Genomic DNA, 23,292 nt, shown 5'->3' with positions numbered 1-23,292 from the left:
ACCCTTTTTTATATATTTATTATTTTTGAATCTTCATGCTAATTTTAATATTAACAAGTCAGAAGTTAGTATCTAAATTTTATCTCAATACTCCTCGAAAGCAGCAATATCCATATCTTGGGCTAATGAAATAGCATTTGGCATCACATCTAGTTTTCAAATTATATTTTTATTTTATTTTAAAATTTTAAAATTTAAAATGATATTTCTTTATAATGTGTTGATAGCGACTATAATGATTATAGTAGTGGTTACGGTAATAAGTAATAATGGTGAAGGTGGTAGTAGTCGGTGATGAACAGTAACAAATAAGCATAGCGGTTGCTATGGTGAGCGGTGATGAATGAGTTAGCATTATTGTTTACGATCTATTTTTGCATTTTATTTTTAAAGTAGCATAATTAGAAAAATCTAGAAATTACTTTTCAAGAAAAATTGAAAATAAAAAAAAAGTTTATCCAATGAAAAAGAAGTAAAACTAGAACCTGAGAGAAGGTGGGATCTCCATGTTCTATTTTCAGATAAAAAATAGAAATTAGTGTCTAAATTTTATCTCTGCCCTCACCGCAGGTGACCATATCTTGCCCCTTGCCGATAAAGCACGTACAGTTGTGAAAGAGAGAGGTCGAGAGGTGGGGAAGAGGTACAGAGGGAGACAGAGGACATGGCCGCTCCAAAAACTGGTTTGGCCGCTGCTACTGAAGATGGGATAGACCTCTTCACTGTCTTGTCCACAGATTTCCTGCTCTCTCCCTCTGGAAACAAGGTCTGTATGATTGCTTGTTTGCTCTTTCTAGTGGTATCACTTCTTCTTATCTAATTAGAGTCTCTCACTGCCGATTCATTGTTCTGGTTTCCAAATATATAAGAGAGTTTGTGATGGATTCCTTTCTATAGTCTTTTGTTGCAATCACCCTCTGGTTTTTGTCAAAAGTTGATATGCTCAGGACTCAAAGTTGAACTCCACAGGATTTATCTTTGTAAGCTTTTTTTTTTTGATATCTCGAGCCACACTGGTGTATGTAGCCTTGGTCATGGACTTACGCCAAGTTAGAAAGAAAGGGTTGCTCTTAGATCATAAATTTGTTCTCTCTTCTTAGGATATTGAATACTTAAATAGTGTTTGCTATTCTTTATAGAAATCTTTGTTAATTCTCTCCTAATTTATGATTAAATCGGTTTTGCTTTATTTCTTTGGCACTCTGTGGTTCTTGGAATATCTAGCTGCATGCCTTCTAGCTCCCTTATGGTTCTGTGCTCTAAGGATTCATGTGGTAAACCATTTAAGGCAACCATGAACATCAGACCTAAATCAAAAAAAAAAAAATCGATCAGATCCAACTTTTTGTCCCTTTTTTTTGGGCTTTGTAAACAAAGAAATTGCAATCATATCATCCATGGATTTACTTTTGAAATCTCTTTTTTTTATTGGTCTGATCTTTGACAATGATGAGAATCCACAGGTTGATCTTAAAGAATTAGAAGGAAAGACTATAGGTTTGTACTTCGCCGCGAACTGGTATTCGAAATGCGAGACCTTCACCCCAGTCTTGGCCCGTGTGTATCATCAGCTGAAAGAACTGGGGTCCGAATTTGAAGTTGTATATGTTTCATCTGACGAAGATCATGCCTCCTTTGAGCGGTTTCATAGCTTAATGCTATGGCCTGCAATACCATTCAGTGACCTGAAATCTAGGAGAAGTCTGACACAAAGATTCCAAATTGAGGGTATTCCATCTCTAATAATTCTGAATTCAAAAGGGGAGCTGATAAGGACTGACGGCGTGGAGCTTGTCAACCGCTACGAATGCCGGGCTTTCCCTTTCACTTCAGAGAGGATGGCGGAGTTGGAGGCTGACGAGAAAGCAAAGCATGCATCTCAAACTTTAGAGAAGCTTCTTTCATTGCATGGTAGAGATTGCGTGATTAGTCATGAGCAGCAGGTAAAAGTATCGCAACCTAGGATTGAGTTGTGCTTTCCTTTGGTAGGATCGATGCTCACTGTAGATAAAAGTTGCAGGTACCTATTTCAAAGTTGGTAGGGAAGACAGTAGGATTGTACTTCTCGGCTCAGGAGTGCCTTCCGTGTACAAAGTTTACTTCAAAGTTGGCATCGATATATGACAACCTGAAAGAAAAGAATGAGGAGTTTGAAATAGTGTTTGTTTCAATGGACAAAGATGAAGCAGGGTACTTGCAATGTTACAGTGAAATGCCTTGGCTTGCATTGCCATACAATGATGAGTCCTCCAGAGCACTAGCTCGTTACTTCGATCTCCAAGGAATTCCTGCTCTGATCATAATTGGTCCTGATGGAAAGACCGTTACGAAGGAGGGAAGAAATCTGATAAACTTGCACTTGGAAATGGCATTTCCATTCACTGAAGCTCAGATCAGGCTGCTTCAAGAGAAGTTGGATGAAGAAGCCAAGGGCTACCCGAGCACTTTTCACCATGTGGGTCACCGTCACATACTTAATTTGGTCTCAGAGAACAGAGGGGGTGGCCCTTATATATGCTGTGAGTGTGAGGAGCAGGGCTTGGGTTGGGCATACCAGTGCCTTGGATGTGGTTATGAGATACATCTCAAATGTGGCCGAGAGGCTGAAGGAGAAAGTACTGGAACTAAACAGGCAGAAACTGATAATTCTTCCTGTGCTTTTAGCAGCAGCGGACTATAGGAAGATTTGCTGTGACAAGCAGCTTCTGAAAGTATCTCCTTAGAATATGAAAACTTACTTGTATAAAAAAATGCACATCATGCAAAGGTTCTGATGACAGAATTAGACAGAAATCCACTGCTCCAAGAAGTGTTTGTTGGAATACAACTGAATTACCCTTCCTTCAGCCAGGTATAACTTGTGACTCGAACAAGATTTCATGATGTTCTGGTTGGAAGTAAGTTTTTAGTTCTACTATTGTATCAAGGCATAATCTGTACTTGTGGACCTGTTCAACAGATGATGTCAAATCAAGCTTTGTTCATCAGAAACTAATGAAGTTTCTCTTGGGTTTGAAATGCTTCTGATATTTTTGACAACTTCATTTGGTCCTACGGGATATCTAATGCTTGGCCAACATCATAAAAATTAAGGACCTGCTTGGTATTGCTTTGTTCTCTGTTTTTGTTTTAAAAAGCCAAGAGTGGAAAAGAACTAGACAGCATGATCTGCACCATGAAACCCTTCTGGTTTTTTAAATTATTTTTTTTACGAGTTTTTGGAAGCACAGATTTATTACTTCCAAAAAGGAGAGAAAATAAAAGCAAAGCGCAGCAGAAGTTTTGTACTAATCCTAACTTCAATATCAATCTATTGGTATTTCACTATTTCGTAGAGAGAGAAAAACACCAAAGCAATGACGATACCAAAAGGCTCTAAGTAATCAATATAAACAAAAGCTGTTTTCGACTATGATACAGTTCAGTTCAGCATAACGAAGGAGTGGCAACAGAGTTGGTTACAAGCTAGTATCTCATTTGCTGTGCTCAGTATCTGGGTGAATGTTTTGGCAGCTTCTGTGTGTCAGCCAACTCTATAGCTGGACAGTCCTTTGGGTAAAGATGGTATATTTTGATTAAATCTGAAAACATTAATGCATTCAAACATATATTTAATTCTTAAAAGTTTTTTTCTCAGTGAATTGGGTGGGTTTTCGCTGGTTCTAAAAAAGAAAAAGCTTTTAAGTGATTCGGATCACTAATTACTTCAGCAGTTGATTAATGAGCCAGCCTCAAAATCAAGCGTAGCTTCTCATTAGTATCATGTGATTCAAGAGGATCATTGGACATGTTGTGGACCATTTTGCCTACTTCAGAAATAGTTTGGGAGCAAGATGTATCAAGGAATTTGCGAAAATTGTTCATTTGTACATAAAGTAGATCTGAACATGGTTAAGGAACAGGTTAAAAATCTATCATTTGTTTCTCATGCCATTGAAGAAGGTCCAATTTTTTTTTCTCCTTTCCATTTCTTACTTATATGAAGATGCAAAGCATGGATCTAAACATGTTAAGAACTGACATGAGGGAGATGCGCGTGTTTTCATGTATAGCGGCCATGGAACCATTCTACAATCACTATGTATTTTAAACGAAGTGGATCTATTCGAAAAGAGAGAAAAAATATGGATCCAAACATATTATTTATTTTTTTTACGTGGGGACTCTTTTCTCAATTTTTAATAGCTGATTGAGCCATTTTTGTGGTCACCATATAGAAACAATTAAGGAACACACACACACACACACACACATACTATAAAAAATTCTATGTTTATCCTTAAGAAGTTATAATTTGCATATTTACGTTCAGTGCTGATGTATTTTGCAGATTTATCCTTGCCATCGCCCTATACATTGGATGCCATTATCTTGAAATGGCATTGAGAGTAGCTTTTGACATCATGAAAAGATTTTTTTGCGCCGCAAGACTTAGCTTATGAATTAACTTTTGAATGAGGGCATAAATTTCATTTATATGCCCCCACTTTCCCTGTTCCTCTGCCTCGTAGGGAAACTAGATGCCCTAACTCTCTCAAAACTCCTCTCTTCTTTGCTCCCTCTCCACTCTCGATGAAGGTTGTGGTAAGCCGTCTAGCATGGTTTTGTGCAGTGTAATAAAATAATAAGCTTTGTGGTTCAAATCTGGCCCGAGGGTGACCATGCCGGAGGAGTCGAGGGAGCTGCCGGTGAGTGGAAGAAGAGGACGAGTGCCACCTCCCGCACAGCGACGGACCTGCACAAAGCCTCACCGGTGGGGTTCTGGTGAGGGCCCTCCGACACTCAAGTTAGAGTGGGGTATATTTGGTCCAGCCAAGAAAAATCCCTCTTACGTTACCTTACGGGGCTATTTATAGTCCCTGTAGAAGTATCCAGATGGCGGAGGTATAGCCCGTTCCCATCATAGGAGGAGATAGCGCACAGTCAGAGCTTGCTTGTGGCGTGTAGTGCAGTCCGTTCTTGAAAATAGTGAGGCGTTGATAGTCGTTGCAGGGTATGGTTCCTGGTTGATATGTCATGGCGTGGCCGCCAAGCAAAGCATGGTGTGGTGAGGCTGCTGCAGGGCATGGTTGCAGCATGTGGATGACGAGGTTGGCCTTCTGAGCTCAGCCTTCTGGGGTCAGCCCCCTAAGCTCGGCCTTCTGGGTTTGGCCTTCTGAGCTCAGCCTTCTGGAGTTCGTACTTCTGGGTTAGCCTTCTGAACTCGGCCTCCTAGGGTCAGCCTCCTAAGCTCAGCCTTCTGAGCTTGGCCTTCTAGAGTTGGCCTTCTAAGCTCGGCCTTCTGGGGTCGGTCCCCTGAGCTCGGCCTTCTGGGTTTGGCCTTCTGAGCTCAGCCTTCTGGAGTTGGCCTTTTGTGTTTGGCCTTCTGAGCTCGGCCTTCTGGGTTTGGCCTTCTGAGCTCGGCCTTCTGGGTTTGGCCTTCTGGATTTGGCCTTCTGAGCTCGACCTTCTGAGGTGGGCTTGGCCAAAATTGGGTGACTTATGCCGAAAAATAGGATGATCCATTTTGCCCCCTATCATTTGCCCCCCGACTTCCGAGTCCAAGGTTTCTTTTGTCTTGGGCGAAGGAAGTAGTCCAATCACTAATTGTCCTGTAATATAGCCAAGTATCTTTAGAGAAGTATGTGCCGAGTAGGTGTACCTCTCGTGTAGTTGGAGCTAAGGGCTTTAGGTCGAGTTGTTCAAGCCGAGCTAAGTGACTCTGCTCCGAGGTCAACTTCAACGGCCTTCTTTGGCTTGTCGTAAACTCAGCAGGGTGCCCCCACTCAGATCGGGGCGCGTTGTCGCAGAAGGCGTCAAAATGGCATCGAATGTCGTCGAATTGGCGTCGAATTGGCATCAAATGGCGTCGAAATGAAGTTGAATGTCATTGAATTGGCGTCAAAATGGCATCGAATTGGCGTCGAATGTCGTCGAGTTGGCGTCGAATTGGCGTCAAATGTCGTCGAGTTGGCGTCAAAATGGCGTCAAATGTCGTCGAGTTGGCGTCAAAATGGCGTCAAATGTCGTCGAGTTGGCATCGAATTGGCATCCAATGTCGTCGTATTGGCGTCGAAATGGCCTCGAATGTCGTCGAATGTCGTTGAATTGGTGTCGAATTGGCGTTGAATGTCGTCAAATGGCGTCGAATTGGCGTCGAATTGGCATCGAATTAGCGTCGAATTAGCATTGAAATGGCGTCGATCACTTGGATGAGCTCAAGGACAGAAGAGCTCGAGCACTTAGATGAGCCCGAGGACAGAAGTGCTCAAGAACTTAGATGAGCCCGAGGGCGGAAGAGCTCAAGCACTTAAATGAGCTCAAGGACCGAAGAGCTCGATCACTTAGATGAGCTCGAAGGCATAAGAGCTCGAGCACTTAAATGAGCTCGAGGGTAGAAGAGCTCGAGTACTTAGACGAGCTCGAGAATACAAATAAGGGGGGCAACGTTGGGGATGGAGATACCTTTTGGAGACATATTGACAGCTCCCAAGCTTCGAGATCCCTCAGGACTTAGCTCAGCACCGGCTGGGAGTCGTTGGAGGCCGTTAGGCGGCAGGCATTGAGCTTTGGGCCGCGTCACTGCCCCCCGAGGTCGAGGAGCCATGATCATGCAGGATCCATGGCTACCCAAGAGCATTTTCTTTTGCCAGGCTGGACCGATCTTGTTGTTGCCTTGGTTGGCCAAGAATAGTGTTGTAAGCCGAACTGACCTGGGCCACGAGAAGGTTTAACTTCATAGTACTTTCTTGGGATGGAATATCCTGTGAATCTGGCCAGAGGAGCGCTTATCCTTCGGAAGGCATTATAAAATAAGGCGTCAGCCGAGCTCCCATTATGTACTAAAATCCTTTTTAAAGCTTTGCAATGATAAAGAAAATAGCTACAACGTCATCATAAAGAGGGCTCAACGCCCTTTTGGTCTTCATTGGAAAGGGAGATGACTTCTGCAGTGCACGGATGTTTTGAGGGAGCTCCTTCTTCCGAGCTCGATGCTTCAAGTGTATTTACTCGCCCTCCCTCTGATGGTATTGATGATGCTTGCGAGAGGTCAGTTGTTATTTTGCTCCTCACGCAGCATTGGATTTTGTTCCTCGAGCTCTCTCCTGTAGGCATGATCACGGATAAAACAACTCAACCGACCTCGGTGGATAAGTGCCTCGATCTCATCATGGAGCTCGTAGCAATCCTCTGTATCATGGCCGCGATCTTGGTGGAAGTGGCAGTACTTTTTCGAGCACTGCCGCAACTCTATCGGTCACATCCTCAATGGAGGTCGGAGATAGCCCTGACCCTCAATCTCTATGAGGATCTCTGCTCGGGTGGATGTGAGGGGAGTGTATGTCTGAAACTTTTGGAGGGAAGACCTCGGGCGAGCTAGGCTCTTTCTCATGCTAGAAAAATTTGCTGCTTAGTTGGGAGCGCTCCTCATGGCGCTTCTTCTGCATCTTGGTAGGTCGTTCGGTTGCCTCCCGCCGAGAGGCCATGGCTTCCTCAGTCTTGGCGTACTTGCGAGCTCAGGCCAACATTTCAACAAAGTCGGCGGGGAAGCTTTTCTTGATGGAGAAGAGAAATTTGTAGGACCGAGCTCCAGTCTTCAATGCTGACATGGCGATTGACTGGTCGAGATCGCGAACCTCCCATGTGGCCGAGGTAAAGCGATTGATGTAGTCTTTTAAGGATTCTCCCTCCTTCTACTTGATGGCAAAGAGGGAGTTTGAGGTCCGGCGCTGATGCCGGCTAGCGGCAAAATAGGTGGCGAGCTGCCTGCCTAGTTGTTCGAAGGAGAGAATCAAGCTGGGCTTTACTCTGGAGAATCAAAGATGAGCTGCCTTGCAGAGAGTCGTTGGGAAGGCTCTGCAGAGTAGAGCGTCTATGGCTCCTTGGAGTGTCATAAGGGCCTTGTAGCTCTCCAAATGATCCAAAGGATCGGATGAGCCATCATATTGCTCAATCTGTGGCATCTTGAACCTCTGGGGGATTGACTCATCCATGATCCATTGAGGGAATGGAGACTCTGTTGTAAAGTCGAGGTCGGCATCTCGCTTCGAGGCTCGGTCCCGAAATATCTGTATCTGCCGCTCCAAGTCCTTGACTTTTCTGCCAAGCTCGGGTCGGGCTCATGTTGCAGCTCGGCATGGGGCAGACCCTGCCACAGATGGGTGCTCCCGTGCTCGAGGCGTTAGGCTTCGATACGAGCTCTCATGATAATGGATGCGCAACAAGCCTCTCGGCTTGGGGGTCGAGCTTGGTGGGAACTTCGGTGATGGCGACACTCTACAGAAAAATGACGTCGAGCTCGGTGGGAGCTTCGGTGGTGGCAACGCTCTATAAAAAATGACGTCTCGAGTGGCGTCCTGAGGACTTATACTCGTGAAGAGGGAGTAGAGGCTGGTCTTCTACTTGTTGTAGGCCTTGAACAGCCACAGTGAGTGCTTGGACTTGTTGGACAAGTAGGTTGAATTGCTCTGATTGGACTTGAAAAATTTGGTCCGCCGGTTCTGCAAGGGGTGGACTTTGGAGTGAGTTGTCGAGAGCTAGTGCTTGGTTCCTCAATGCATTTGAAGCTCCTTGACCTCTCAACTTCATGATCACGACTCAGGCCCTTCCTCTAGCGCCAAATATGTTGTGGTTCAAATTTGGCCCAAGGGTGACCATGCCGGAGGAGTCGAGGGAGCTGCCGGTGAGTGGAAGAAGAGGACGAGCGCCACCTCCCGCATGGCGGTGGACCTGCACAAAGCCTCATCGGTGGGGTTCCAGTGAGGGCCCTCCGACACTCAAATTAGAGTGGGATATATTTAGTCCAGCCAAGAAAGGTCCCTCTTACGTTACCTTATGGGGCTATTTATAGTCCCTGTAGAGGTATCCAGATGGCGGAAGTATAGCCCGTTCCCATCATGGGAGGAAATGGCGCGCAGTCAGAGCTTACTTGTGGCACGCAGTGCAGTCCATTCTTGGAAATGGTGAGGCGTTGACAGTCATTGCAGGGTATGGTTCTTGGTTGATATGTCGTGACATGGCCGGCAAGCAAAACATAGTGTGGTGAGGCTGCTGCAGGGCATGGCTGCAGCATGTGGATGACGAGATCGGCCTTCTGAGGTCGGCCTTCTTCTGAGGTCGGCTTTCTTCTGGGGTCGACCCTATGAGCTCGGCCTTCTAGGTTTGGCCTTCTGAGCTCGGTCTTCTGGAGTTCGGACTTCTGGGTTGGCTTTGTGAGCTCGACCTCCTGGGGTCGGCCTCCTAAGCTCGGCCTCCTGGAGTCGGCCTTCTGGAGTTGGTCTTCTGAGCTCGGCCTTCTAAGGTGGGCTTGGTCAAAATTAGGTGACTTATGCCGAGAAATAGAACGATCCATTTTGCCTCCCATCAATAAGCATTGAACATGATTGCTTTTTTTTAATAAATCATCATGAATATATAGAATACATCCATAATAGAAGTGAAATATATCTACTAGGAGATACTAAAGCCATGAAAGCCCAAGACCCTTTGAGTTACTATTCTCAGCCACTTCAGTCTACATGCTTATCTTGACCTTGGCGTATCTTTGAGTTTTCAGCAATAGTAAGCCATGGGGATGCTTCGTAAGAAAAGCTTATTTCATAAGCTTTCTCTCTTTCTCACACACTCTTCTTTGCGAGAAATGGAAAAACCTAGCTCTGCACCTCTCTCTCTCTCTCTCTTTATGTGATGTGTGAATTATGTGAAGAAACCCTAAGGCGCCTCCTCTATTTATGGAGGGGAGATGCTAAGGTTTCCTTGGATAGTGACCAAGAGTCCTAGTCGGACTCTATATTGAGAAAGATAAAACTGAGGTGGTGGCATGTTCGTCGATGGCACCTACTAGGAGTCCTAATTGGACTTCATTTTAAAAGGACTAAGGGGCGTCAATCCTAGGGGCCACCCCTTTCTAGAAGCATGTGCCTTGATGGGTGTGCCTTCTCATAGGCGCATATAAGGCAAAGGCATTAGTCTCCTAATTGGTTGGCCCTACCCATTTGAAGGTCATCCAAGCGGACCTTGGGGTAGCTTAGGTTCGGTCTCGCTTGATCTGACCTACTCCAATCTTTATATGCAGACTATTTTTCTGACCCAATCTTCTTCTTTAATGAAATCTGATTCTTTATTGGTTCAGTTTGTGAGAGAATAATCAATTGAAATTCTATTCCGATTAATTTGGAAATAAATAAAACATACTAGATGCATCTTGCTGGAATATGTCAATTCAAGTTTTCGCTTGCCAAAGACTACTTCTTTAGGTCCTCTTAGTCACATATTAGCTATATGGTCTAGCATGGGAATATTGAACACATATTGCATTACCGAATATCTTCGTAAGTAGGATGAAGTCAGTTGGTCTTTTTGTTACTGCACAAGATATGTCCTACAACTCAATCCTCCATTATTGTAGTGTCTTTGTTATACAATTTCCTTTAGGTAGAATTTCTCAACTATTCTTTTTGTTAAAATAATCAAATGATTTTTAGAGTATAGCCTATTTCCAACACTTGAAATCGTAACCTCAGAGGAGAAGCTAGTGATGACCTTGATGGGTAATGACCTAGATGGTGGTGACCTCGAAAATGGAGACCTTGATGGTGACCCTAATTATAGGTCCATTCTTTCTTTCTCTCCCCTTCCATGATGCCGATGACCCTCGAGCCATGATTATCGCTCCAAGCCATTGGACTAGCCCTTGGCATTCGACCCCAATCCCACCACACCTCTGTCCAACCTAGACCTGATCACGGTCCCGTTCTAACCGAGAAACCGGACCGGAACCGAACCGGCAAGAACCGGACCGGAACCGGAACCGTGTCTCACGGTTCTTAACCGAACCGGAACCTTGAGCAATATGGTTCGGTTAAGGTTCCAGGTTTGATGGAACCGAACCGGAACCGGAACCAGCGGTTCGGTTCCGATTCGAACCCGAAAAAAAAAGAAATGAAAGACATGGCGCCTTCTCCCTTAAAATTCAAATGGTCATGATGACCAATCTAAATTTCTTTTTCAATCTATTTTTTTTCAAATTAATTATACAATCTATTTTTTCCCCAAAATAATTACACAATCTATTTTTTTTCAAAATTTTATAATTTATGTTGAAAAATCAGAGCCGGAACCGAAACCGTCTAAAATCGGAACCGGAACCGTCTAGAACCGAAACCAGAACCGGCGGTTCTAGAACCGGCATCGAACCGACTATTTTCGGTTACGATTGAGGTTCTAGGTTTTTGTGGAACCGGAACCGGCGGTTCCAGAACCGTGGTCAGGTCTAGTCCAACCTCCATTTCTATCCTCTGCCTCTTAGACCTATGACTGCATCACCTCCTCCCTTGCTCCTTCACTCTAGTAGCCTTCCATCCTTCAACGGTCAGATTCAACAATATAACCAATCGTAGAGGTTTTCTACGGACATCAATGCAGTCCTTCAAACAAAGAAAGTTCACAGATCGTTGGAGCAATTCTGGAGGGGCCTTTATGCGTAAGTGTAGTTTCAGAGGGATTTTTAGGAAAAGGGGTTCTCTCTCTTAAATAAATTTATTAATGAAGTGTTTGAGTCCTGGAGAAACCGCAAGAAACAATTATGAAAGACAAATTTATTTCTAGATCTTAGACTTGTTTTTGATAATAATAATCTTTGACTTTAGTGCTTTAAATAATAAAAAATGATATTTTCTCATGAACCATCCAGATTCCATATCGGCTATGTATTAGATAGATTTTAGATATTTGTAAAAAAATATTTTGAAAATTATCTGAAAAATAAAATCTTTAAAATCACTGAAGAAAATGAAAGAAAGTTGTACAGAAACAAAACTATTTGCCCAGAACAAAATAGCACTGCAACATCACAAAGTCTGGCATTTGACAGCTTCTGGGACCTATTCCTCACCATCAAATTGTATGTATAAAAAGACCATTCATCCCATGCATTTAAGGAGTGCCCTTAAAGTTGTACCAACAGGAGAGGGTAAAAGCTCACAATCTTAAGGTAAAAGCTCACAAGGTTGACATTAAGCTAATGGTAGCCTGCAGAGCCCTGCAAGCTTTCCTATAAAGAAGTGCACTCACACCAGTCAAGCAGAAGAAACTGAAAAGAAGCTTTAGCATGCATGCTTGGTGTTGCATAAACTAAAAGCAATTGTTGATGACCTTTTCAAGCACTTCGGTGGCTAGGAGGAAACATAAAATTCATACAAACTAAATTAGATTATAAGCCCAAAAATGAGAGCAGGTGCACCTGGTGGTGCGACATTTTTACAATGAAGACACTGAGCTGCTAGTATTACCCCGACATATACCCAAAGCAAAGCACATTGATGAGCAGCTCCATGAAGAAGATACAGTTCAATTTGTCTGGTAAAGAAATCAACCACCTTCTTTAATAAAGTTACAACAATATGATCAGGTTTGTTAAGAAAAGAAATAATAAGAAAAACAAACAATTAAGAGTTTTCAGCAATGTAAGAGAACTAGATTTATAGCAAGACAAGTTGAACAGTAGCGGGAGAAAAGAAGGGTCTACAGTTTGTGAAAAAAGAACACAAAACAAGAATTAAGAGTTTTCAGAGAGATGGAATAGTAAGACAGAACAAGATTCGATAGCAAAACAAGTTGTACATAGAAGGAGAGAGGGAGCAAGGGGAAATTAGTTTAGTTAGAAGAATTTACGGATAGGTGACGAGAATTAAACTTGATTCCTCTCCAGGATCAGAGGCTGCATTAACTGCACCCCAGGAGGTCAGCCTGAAAGCTGATTTGAGCATTTACCTGCAGTATAAACAGATCTTCAACAATTCCTCAGAATGGCCTGCCTAAAGCATCAGGGTCATCTGTTAACCATCCATGGATATTTGACGTTCAAATTTGATGAACATTAATGATATAGCTACATAACAGATGATGTTAAATAAGAGACTGCAGATGACATAGTTCATTATTCCTGTAAACCACAAAATAGCCATTGTATGGATATCTAATCATTCTATACTTCCCTTGATAACCACAATTTATCAAATATTCAAGCCTATACCGCAGTTGAAAGTTCTCAAAAAAACAAAATTATAAATGGAACATAGAACCATCAAGGGAACCATAAAAGATCTTCATTTCGTGTTGTCAAGAGAGCAGAACTACAAGGCAAATTCCAACTTTTCTCAAACTTTTTGAGATTCTTGCCTTTCACCGGCCAACCACAAAAAGTATCTTCTATAGTTTCTTCTTACAAGTTAAGATAAGTTTGGAGTCTAAATTAGCACACTATCCTTCTTTAAAATCTCATGATAATATTGTTTCACATCAAGAATGCATATTGCTTGTAGCTCAAAGCATCATTGTAAGAAAAACCTTAATTCTTTGTTAACTTAGCCACTAGATACAGCCAAAGCCCAAAATATCGGACAGAAATTCAGCGCCGCCCAGGATTCATGACAAATAAGATTGCATTCTCAGACACAAACCCCATGATTTATTTAAATCATTTTGACAAATGCCAGGAAGATGGCTTATTTGGCAAACTAATTTTGCATGGAAGGTCATATGAAATCAATAAAATAAAGAACTGCATCCAAAATAAGCTACCTCTCTGGTTAACAATAAAAATCCCAACATCAAATTTAAAGCAAACCTTTTTCTGCATGCACTTATTTTACAGCTCGATGTAATAATATAAGGCTTATTGAAATGTTGCGATGACCTTAAGCACAGCAATGGTAGCAAAACATGCTACCAAGAGGAACACTGATCCATTCATTCATAGTAAAAGAACGATTCACATCACATTTTAAACAATTTAAAAGATACAAAACCCAGTCATGCTAATTTTGCATTCTTTGTATAGACAAAAGCATTCATGCAACATCCGAGAGAGAACAATAGTGGCAGCATCTTCAATCACCTAGCAAAAGCAGCCTAGCTGTCACCATGAATATCAGAAATTATCTCTTAAAATGAGTTTAGCTCTGCCAAGCTCTACAAGGTACCGTTCCATTCTAAAGAAACCCTCAGAAGATATACTTGTTGGGCTTAAGATCCTAAAAAATGTTTGGACCAAGCACTGCTCAACCAACTGACACATTCTCATGCCAGTTTACAAGATTAGCTATCCAGATTAAAATGGTAACTTATCTCCACAATGCTTGGTTTTGAAACCATGACTGGTACTACATAATACTGATATTTCGAGATGATAACGGTGCTTGAACAAAAGTAAGGTTCGGGTCATCAGGCTTGATAATATGGTATTGTTATGTACGAGTACAACCCTGCAGCAAAAGAAAATCTCCAAAATATGTGATGTGCTTACAAAAACCAATAGATGTTAAAGAATCAAGATGCAGAAAAGCATATCTTCACCATAAGCTCGGATAACTGAGTTAGCTGATGTTTCATGCAGGCAAGCTTCAGAAACCATGCTAGGGAACCGAAAGTGCACACAAACTTGACCACGGTCAGGTGGGGGAAGACACCATGGTTGAGATAAAACATTTGGGGTGCATTTGTGTGCCCAAAACAAAGAAGGGTACAAGACACCAAGCTTGACTTGACTAATTTAAACATAACCTGAAGAACAAAAGAAATATCTACTAAAACATAGGATGAGTCACATAAATATTGATTAGAAATTCATGCTGCAAAAATGTATGTCTTCACCAATACACTCTTCAAGCCAATTCACGCAAGTGATGACAGAAGCACTGGATATTATATTATAGAAGCAGGATGCCCCACGATAATCTGTTTCGAGTTGGCAGTTCAAATCATGTACAATGTTTGTAATGCATGGTACTGTTTAAGGAAGAGGTTCCCAGACAAACAAGAAAGGTACAATAACTTTCATTTCTAACTGCTGCTGAACCCTGAAAGAAGATTTTACATGAGCTACCATCTGAAGGAAACAAGTGCCCTCATTTATACACATAATTCACTTTTGTAAACAGATACGCAAAACAACCAAGATTATTTGAAATCTGTCGAAATTAGTCTATATTAATCAAGCAAAGATAGACCTTATACAGCATCAAGAGTCTAGTTTCAAGTAATACTTGCCGTATCCTTACAATCAATGTCATATGGCTGAAAGGAATATTGGTATGACATAGAGCTGACAAACAGCTATCTCCCTCTCTCTCCAAGTATGGTAAAATCCAAGATGGAAGGTTTAACGAGCAGATGTCTTTGATTTCTCCACCAGAACAATTCTACCATTCCACTCTGTCTGATCAAGAGCACGTATTGCAGCATCAGCATCCTCATCCCTTTCCAAGGACAAAAATCCAAAGCCACGAGAATCCCCTGATCTATATACAGAAGGAAAACATTTAAGCAACAGAAGTACAAAACAGCACAAGCCTGAATACTGACAAAATTGAAGATTGCTCAACAAAATGCTAAAAACAAATGTAACATGTCAGACAAGTTTCAGCGTCAATGAAAGGAAAGCAAAATTCAAAAGCTTGATTTGAAGGTTTAGATTCCCAAGAATATAAATAGCAACTGCTAAGAATACCTACTTCAAGTTCCAGCACATAATATATGCCTTTGCTGTGCATGCACAGAATATTTTTTTAAAAAATAAAATATAGCAGGAACATATATTTTTTAGTTTTCATTTTTTTTAATTATGAGGAGAAAGAAATCATGACAAATATTGAAGATTCAAGGTAGATTCGGAGTCTTTAAATTGAAGTTTAAGATTTTAATTTGATGGATAGTTTTAGTGGTCCATAGATGAGTTTCAGCAACCTTTGATATTTAATTTTGTATTGGAATAATTTTCTTTTAGAAAGAAGCAGTCCTATTTTGGCTATTGACTCAATAAGGAGGTAATAGGTTTTTGTATGATTTTTTTAGTGAGAGGTTGATCTGAGGAAGTCCTAGATTTCCTAACAAAAAGCATCAACCTTGACCCAACTACTTGGAAACATCCTATGTTTATTACGAGAATGATTTAGAGTGGTTTTCAGTCTATGTGACAGAAGTTTTGTGGAGCTCCAGTGTATGCATTTTTATTTGAAATATTAAACAGGAATTCAAGTTATTATTATCTCGCCTTTCTGCCACTTAGTCTTCTCTTTAATCTTTTCTTCTGCCCTTTCTTTGCTCACTCTCCATGTCTTCTATCCTTCATACTAAATCATGTGCTAATTATGCACATAGAAACAACGATGAATCACAAATGAGAACCTACTTTCAATATCCACAGTTTATAGCCAAATTTGGGTAGATGTGGTATAAAAAAAATCACATCTCAAAGAGTTGGGACCACAATGACATTGATGCCAGTGCAAACCTTTTGCTACAGAGATGGCTATGAACAGCTAGAACTAATTTAAAGAAAACAAAGTTACCTTTTATCCCGAACTATCCGAACATCTGTTACGCGTCCAAACCTTGAGAATTTCTTCTCCAAATCTCTCTCAGTAGTGACATAGCTGAAACCTGCAACAAATAAATTCCTTCCAGGCCTGCCAATTCCAGTGTTGCGGTTTGGAGGTGGCGACCAAGGCCTCTTTGGAGAGCGACGACGAGAATAATAACTTGGTGGAGGAGATCTGCGCCTTGGAGAATGCCTTCTCCTAGCACACCGCAACCAAGAGGTTTAACAAATTATAAAAAAAGGATAGACAATGTTTAATCAATTAACTATTATTGGTTTTAGACTAGTTTCCTCACACAGTCCCTTTTCTAGGGGAGGTGGTGGAAGGGAGGGAGAGAGACTTTTCAAAAGCCAAAAACCTTAAATGTTCAAGAAGGTAGATCACATAAACTGGAGCAATAGAAATATTTTTTAAAAATATAAAAAGAATATCACCTTGGTGATCTTTGATAACGATCCCTTGCATAGGGAGACCTTGATCGAGATTTACCATGGTGGTCTCTTCTGGATCGAGAAGAATCCCTCCTCCTCACAGGCGATCGAGATGCAGACCTATCCCTCCTTCGCTGTGAATCTCGCCTTCGAGGTGACACAGACAAGCGTTTTCTCGGAGAATCATCTCTGTGATGAGAATCTCGTCGTGCTGGCCTTCCTGGAGGAGATCTCTGTCTTACAGGTGGAGATAGACAATCATGTGAAGAAGCTCTCTTGGGACCCACACCATGCTTTTCTGGAGAAGGTGAATGTTTCCTTTTAGATGGACTTGGAGAAGGAGTTGATTTCTTGTCGTTATTTTTAGGAGGGAGAGGCTCTTGCCTTGCTGATGGCTTGCTGTAGGGAGACCTTTCCATAGAATCAGACAGATTTCTCTCTGGTGATGATGTACCATTTCGCATTTTTGGAGAATGCAGACCAGAGCACTCTCTTACCATCCCGCTATTATCGGAAGCTACCATCTCCTCAGGGTAGTCGCCTTCCTTCATTTTAGTATCATGACTAAAGTTCTCATGATCCATCTCCTCATTGCTAAGCTCAAACTTTCCAGATTGAGAATCCCCCGATATGTTTCCAACATCTCCATTCTCTGTGGCAATCAAAGATGGTGACTTTGCACTTTGATAGTCATAGGTTCCATTATCTACTTCTTCATAAGAATTATCATTTTGATCAGCTGATAAAACAGGCTTATCAAAGCATGGATAAGAATCTCTACGTTCCGGTTCATTTGATAGTTTATTAACACTGGTATCAAGCTGTTCACCTGAAATATCGACATGGTCAGCCCCTTGCATTTTATCATGGTTTTCATAATCCTCAACTGTGGACATCAATCCCTCATCAGTATAGTCTGAAATTTTCCTCTCCATGTTGTCATCTTGCATATCTGGCTCAATTGGCAAGCAAGATTCTTCAGCTTTCTTTGAGGAAGATGATAGAACAGCTGAATTACCAGGTAAAAGAGGTGATCCAGCTTGCTCCTGATATGCATGACCTTGCATGTTATCATCCAATGCTTCAGTTTCATCTTGAAAACTCTTTCCACCCTTTTCATCCTTGTTGCCAAGTAAGTTAAGGTCTAGCTCTCCAATATATGGAGGCCCTTCCTCTTTGCTGGTCTCTTCTAAACTCTTATCGGGTGAACCAAAATCCATCCCTACATAATATACCGGACAGGACGGAAAAATCAAGATAAAGCAATTATTTGTCAAGTAATCAAATGATAACAATATATAACTAAATTCTACCTGTCTCTGACTCTCTACAGTCTACATTTGAGAAAATGACACTAATGCATACTTCTCATTTGACTTGTATTATATGGAATCAACCATCAAAACCCTACCCACCCATCCCAAAATTTAAAAATTTGTCAACTTCAAGGAGATAAAATAGCAAAATAGTGCACATTTAGACCAAAAAAAAAAAAAAGAATGAAAAAAGAAAAAGAAGTTAAGAAAGAAAGTCCAGCTAACCTTTTTCTAATTAATCATTAGTGGAACTGCTAAAAACAGCCGAATCTACATAAAGAATATTTATTTCACTTATAAAATAGAGAACTCATTTTTTATAAAAAAAGGTTCTCTGCTTTTCCTGCCCCAAGGTCTAGCATTTACTCTTCACCAAACCCTTAAATAAGCTTAAACAGCCAATGCATTTTGCTTTTGCACAACTCCTAGAGTCTAAATGTAACCGCTCAACTTGCCACCATGAATTAAACACATCAATGGCGAATGATGTTTCAAAACCAAGCTGCTGGTAACTTATGAAATCACACTAAATACTTACCAACTCAAAGATCTATTATCTATACAAAGAATGATCTAAGAGCAACCTCACCTTGCAAAAAAAAAAAAATCCAAAACAAAAATCTCATTATGTATGCAATACATTCACCCTAGTCCTTACCACCGTCCCAATTGGGAATACTCCAAGCACTGATTTTCTTTGAAATCAGCAAAAGAAAAATGAAAATAAAATGGAAAACTAGAATATGCTATCTTAATGGCATTCGCAACTTAGTAGCCTACGAAAACCACCTTAAAATAATAATCCCTTCAATTAATACGTCAAATGTTACAGGTAATAAATTGGGAAAATTAAAAAACCAATAAATCTCACAAAAGTTTCTAACGTGCCCCGAAAATTCTACAATTTATAAATTCTGATATCCATAGCTGAGTTCAACCGAAAACTTTCACCCACTTTCTTCAGGATCACAGAAAGAATAAGGCAATCTTCCTATGAATACCTGATCACAACTTTACCCTAGAAAACTAAACCTTTTACACTAAATACTCCAATGTAACCCTAATCAGGGAAAGCACTGATATTTCAATTCCACCGCGGTAGAAGAAAACCATGACAGCTGCAAATCAAAACCAAACATCCATCTGAATACGAATTCCCTTATCTCCAATCAACACACCATGAATGCATGTCAAATGAGAGTTCAAATCGGGGAGAAACTCACATCCCAGATCGACGAAATCACTCAAAAAAACAACCAAAAAAAAAATCAGAATCAAGTTTCTATCGGCGCCCAATTTCGAATAACAAGAAACGAAACCATCAACGAACCCATATCAAAACCTTAATCCTCATTCGAAAAAAAATAAAAAAGAATAACCATATTTCATCCCATTCAGATTCTTTCATGGATATATAACAACAGAAATATTTTTTTAAAGAGATTATAAATCCACACCTCTGCGGCTCTGCAACTCGAGATTTCCAAAACCGAAAACGAATCGGAGAAATATAGTGAAAATAAGCCTAAAAACATAAAAAATGCATCATGGAGTAGGAAACAGAGACGAGATTCGATCTCATATGGAGAAAATAGTACCTCCCTTTCGATCTCTATGAGTGAGATTAAGGCAAGAAATATTGAGGGAAATGACTTTTTGGGGGCGCCCTAAAATTCTCAGTGGTGTTTCGAGAAGCTCTCCTCTTTTTGGAAATGGAGGAAAAGGGAAGCTAATGGCACAAAATTTAGATGAGTGGATCCCGTCACCGCCCAATCTCCAGGCCAACGCGGATATGCCACTTCCGCTGCCGGCCACGTAGAAACAAGAGGCGCTTACGCTGTTGTGAATGGTGACGAGATCCGGATTCGGTGTATGGAAGATTTATTATTACGTGTAACGTTCATCATATTGATTGATCTCTTTTAATCAGAACGGTGCATAGGATAGAAACAGAGAGAACCATGATTTTGGTGAACCCTCGCTGCCAAGTTGTTTGGCTGAATAGTTGTGACATGCGAGAGATGGAGAAAAATATATAGAGAGTATTCTTCATCTCTAGATCAATTTTTTTTAACTAAAAAAGAAAAGAACCTTTGGAGGGTGAATTTATTTTTTATATAATTATTTTAAAATACAAGAGAGAAGAGTTTATATATTATATGGAGTGTGAGTTTGAATTTTTGATGTTTGGTATTTTTTTAAAAAATTTTCTTGTTAACAACAAAAAGCCTTTTTAGAGGTAGCAATCAGGCCAAAACGAGTCGGATTGGATATAGATTGGGTTGAATGTGGATCGGATTAAAAATTTATATTTGAACTCAACCTATTTATTATACTGGTAACTGATCTGATACGCATAACTCATTTATTAAACAGATAAAGTTAGATTAAATATTTTTTAACGAATTAAATAGATTTAAACAGCTTCAGTGGGTCGGGTTAAATATGACAAAAACAGGTTAAGCATGTTAAACTGGTCTTAAATAAGTTAAATAAGTTGCATGATTTCTGAAATTCAAAGCTGACCTAAATATTAAACAGGTTAAATGGGTCGATCTATTTTCGATCCGAACATATTTAGCCCGAACCCAAACCTGCTTATGGCAGATCGAATATGGATCGGGTTGATAAGTTGTATTATATTTTGGCAGCCTTGGGCCCTTTAGATCCTTAGAAAGGAGACACCTCTCACATTGGCTTCCAATATATGGGCCAATAGGAGGAGCAGAGAGTGTAGTGGCAAAGTTAGTCAAGTAGTCAGCAACTTAATTGTCTTCTCTGTAGATATACTGTTGGTGAAAATAATAGGAGTCTCTAGACGGTATTCTGACGCTTCTTAAGATGGGGCGTTGGGAACTATCGTGCCCATGAACCCAAGACACCACCATCAAGGATTCACCCTCCAAAATAATGTTGCTGGTTTGAAATAGGGCGGTTGCAGTCTTTAGGCCGTGTCATGCAGCAGCAGTTAACTCAACCCTTGGAATAGAGCTCGAAGATTGTGGAATCGTTGCAGCATACGCTGCCCTGACCCGGCAATCTTGGATCACAAAATTTGCTCTATAGAATCAAAATGTACAGATTCATCAAAAGTGAGTTTGATAGACCCTAGTTGGTGGGACAGGCCAAAAAACTATTGTTTGATAAGAAGAGCTCATAATTGCAAGGTAATTCTAGATGCCAGAGGTAGACAATCACAACATATCATAAGACCTAAGTTAACCTCTAGATTTTATATAACCACTCAGGATCTACTTAGCGAATAACCGATGTGGGATTAAACATACGCCTATACGGGTCCTCACTTGCTCTCTTTGTTTAAGCCTTAACGTCCTCATCAAGCTAAAAGTTTAAATCCATTCAAATCTAATCATAAGCACCACGATCTGTCCGTGGTTAGCCCCCATGGATTCGTGCGGCAGTTTTCCTAGTTCCTATAGGTTGTGGGCCGGGTCTGCTCTAATACCATTTTTAACAATCTAGGATCTCATCCAAAATAGCTAGCTAGAAGGTATTATTTAGTTTTCTTGATCCTATATAAGTATCCAAGATTTACTCAGCGAATAATTAATATAAGACTAAATACATGCTTGTATGGATCCTCATATATAGATTAGTGAAGCTTGAGACGGCCTCATTTCGTTCGAATGTGGTGCAGACATAAGAAATTTAAAAGCTTGAACAATTCCAAGACTAGTAATGAAAGGATCGGCAATCATACTAACCTAATTCTGCAACATTAAAAGAATAAATGGTCCACAGTTTCAGCATCAAGGTTACACCGAGCAAAAATGGGGTGTGATGGAGAGGATCCGCCTTGCAAAGGTGTGAAGTAGACAAGCCATTTTGCGCAATTTTTCATATGAAATATAGGGCTCGGTAATGAGCCTTTAGATTCCAAACTCCTTAGGATGTGCTGTTAAAATTGCTGTTCTCATCAGTATTAGGTGCTCGTTAAGGATGCCCAATCCACCTTCATCCTTAGTTGCCTAGATAGAATTCAATGAGTGGTTCTACCTACAAAGGATAGAGACCTTCACTTCCATGCATCAAGTCAGGGGCTTCAACCTTGTATCTCGTCTAGGTTCTCGCAAATACAGCTTCAAATTATCTACTCCTCTGGTACCTAGGATTGAGATAAGCTCAACAGCTAGCCCCTTTGACATCTTGGGGCCGAAGAGGACCACTGTTTTGCGGAGATTGATAGCTTGGTCAAATTGAGCACAGTAGTTTAATATTGCTTTCTAGAAGGTATTATAGTCTCTAGCTCGGGCCATGGATAGCAACAAACAATGGCTAGCGAAGAGTAAATGACCAACAAGGGGGAATCTTCTGTTAGGTTTGCATCCACAGATAAGCCCTTCTGTGGATAAATAAGAGAAGAATGGACAGCCTTGCCGAAGGCCATTTTAGATTGAAAGAATTCAGTTGGAGTTCCATTCACTAATAGCAAATGATGGATTATGGATGCATCCTTTAATCGATTTAATCATCCTGCTCGAGAATTCAAAGTAGTGAAGAACTGTCCGAACACAATTTCGGTTGAGCAGATCATAGGCAGGCTCCATATCTACTTTATGGCCATCAAAGAACTTGTTGAATTCACTTTATGCATGGAATGGATAGTCTCTTATGCAAGTATAATATTAACTGATATACTCCGACCAGCAAGAAAGGCTATGTTGTCGGTTATTCTCTTGTAGACTTGAGGATGACTTAAAAAGGATGTCGTTGTCAAAATCTTAACCAACAAACAAATATTATTTTTTTTACTCTTACCATCCTCTATTCGATGAATAGTAGTTGTAGGAGGTCGATCCACAGGAAGGCGATTGGAGCACACAAATAAAAAATATAAACTCCATTAAGATTCATGGCAAGATATATTTTTTTCTTTTTTTTAAAACAATTGCTTGAGGATATTTGATTAATTTCTAACCAACCAGATCTAGTTTTCTATTCAAAGATAAACAAAAGGAAGAAAGAAAACTTTGCAATTAAAATAAGAATTTCAAAATGCATAAAATAAATTGCAGAATATTAAATTAAGATTCAGACACATATTGCATAAAAGAAAAATTGATAGATTGCAAAAAAAACAGAAATTAACAAAACCTATAACATGGATTGCATAAAAGAAAATTTAATAGATTGCATAAAAAGAAAAATACTTACAAAAGTAAGAAG

General features: G+C 40.5%; 2 protein-coding genes across 2 annotated transcripts; one reads left to right on the top strand and one right to left on the bottom strand.

The window, feature by feature from the left end:
* Nucleotides 1–578: 578 nt before the first annotated feature.
* Nucleotides 579–3,027, top strand: LOC103719108 (probable nucleoredoxin 2). Its single transcript, XM_008808184.3, has 3 exons — nt 579–766; nt 1,464–1,943; nt 2,021–3,027. The coding sequence occupies exons 1-3, from the start codon at nt 665–667 to the stop codon at nt 2,678–2,680; spliced, it is 1,242 nt and encodes a 413-aa protein (XP_008806406.1). The 5' UTR covers nt 579–664; the 3' UTR covers nt 2,681–3,027.
* A 10,873-nt stretch (nt 3,028–13,900) lies between these two features.
* LOC103719109 (serine/arginine repetitive matrix protein 1-like) lies at nt 13,901–19,903 on the bottom strand. Its single transcript, XM_008808185.3, has 4 exons — nt 19,704–19,903; nt 16,793–18,011; nt 16,329–16,556; nt 13,901–15,278 (listed from the first exon to the last, which is right to left on the bottom strand). The coding sequence occupies exons 2-4, from the start codon at nt 18,007–18,009 to the stop codon at nt 15,140–15,142; spliced, it is 1,584 nt and encodes a 527-aa protein (XP_008806407.1). The 5' UTR covers nt 18,010–18,011; nt 19,704–19,903; the 3' UTR covers nt 13,901–15,139.
* Between the last annotated feature and the right edge of the window lie 3,389 nt (nt 19,904–23,292).

The sequence above is a fragment of the Phoenix dactylifera genome, chromosome 11 (assembly GCF_009389715.1).
Source record: "Phoenix dactylifera cultivar Barhee BC4 chromosome 11, palm_55x_up_171113_PBpolish2nd_filt_p, whole genome shotgun sequence".
Taxonomy (NCBI): Eukaryota; Viridiplantae; Streptophyta; class Magnoliopsida; order Arecales; family Arecaceae; genus Phoenix; species Phoenix dactylifera.
The sequence above is the reverse complement of the archived record's forward strand: the minus strand, read 5'-3'. Positions and strand labels throughout refer to the sequence as shown.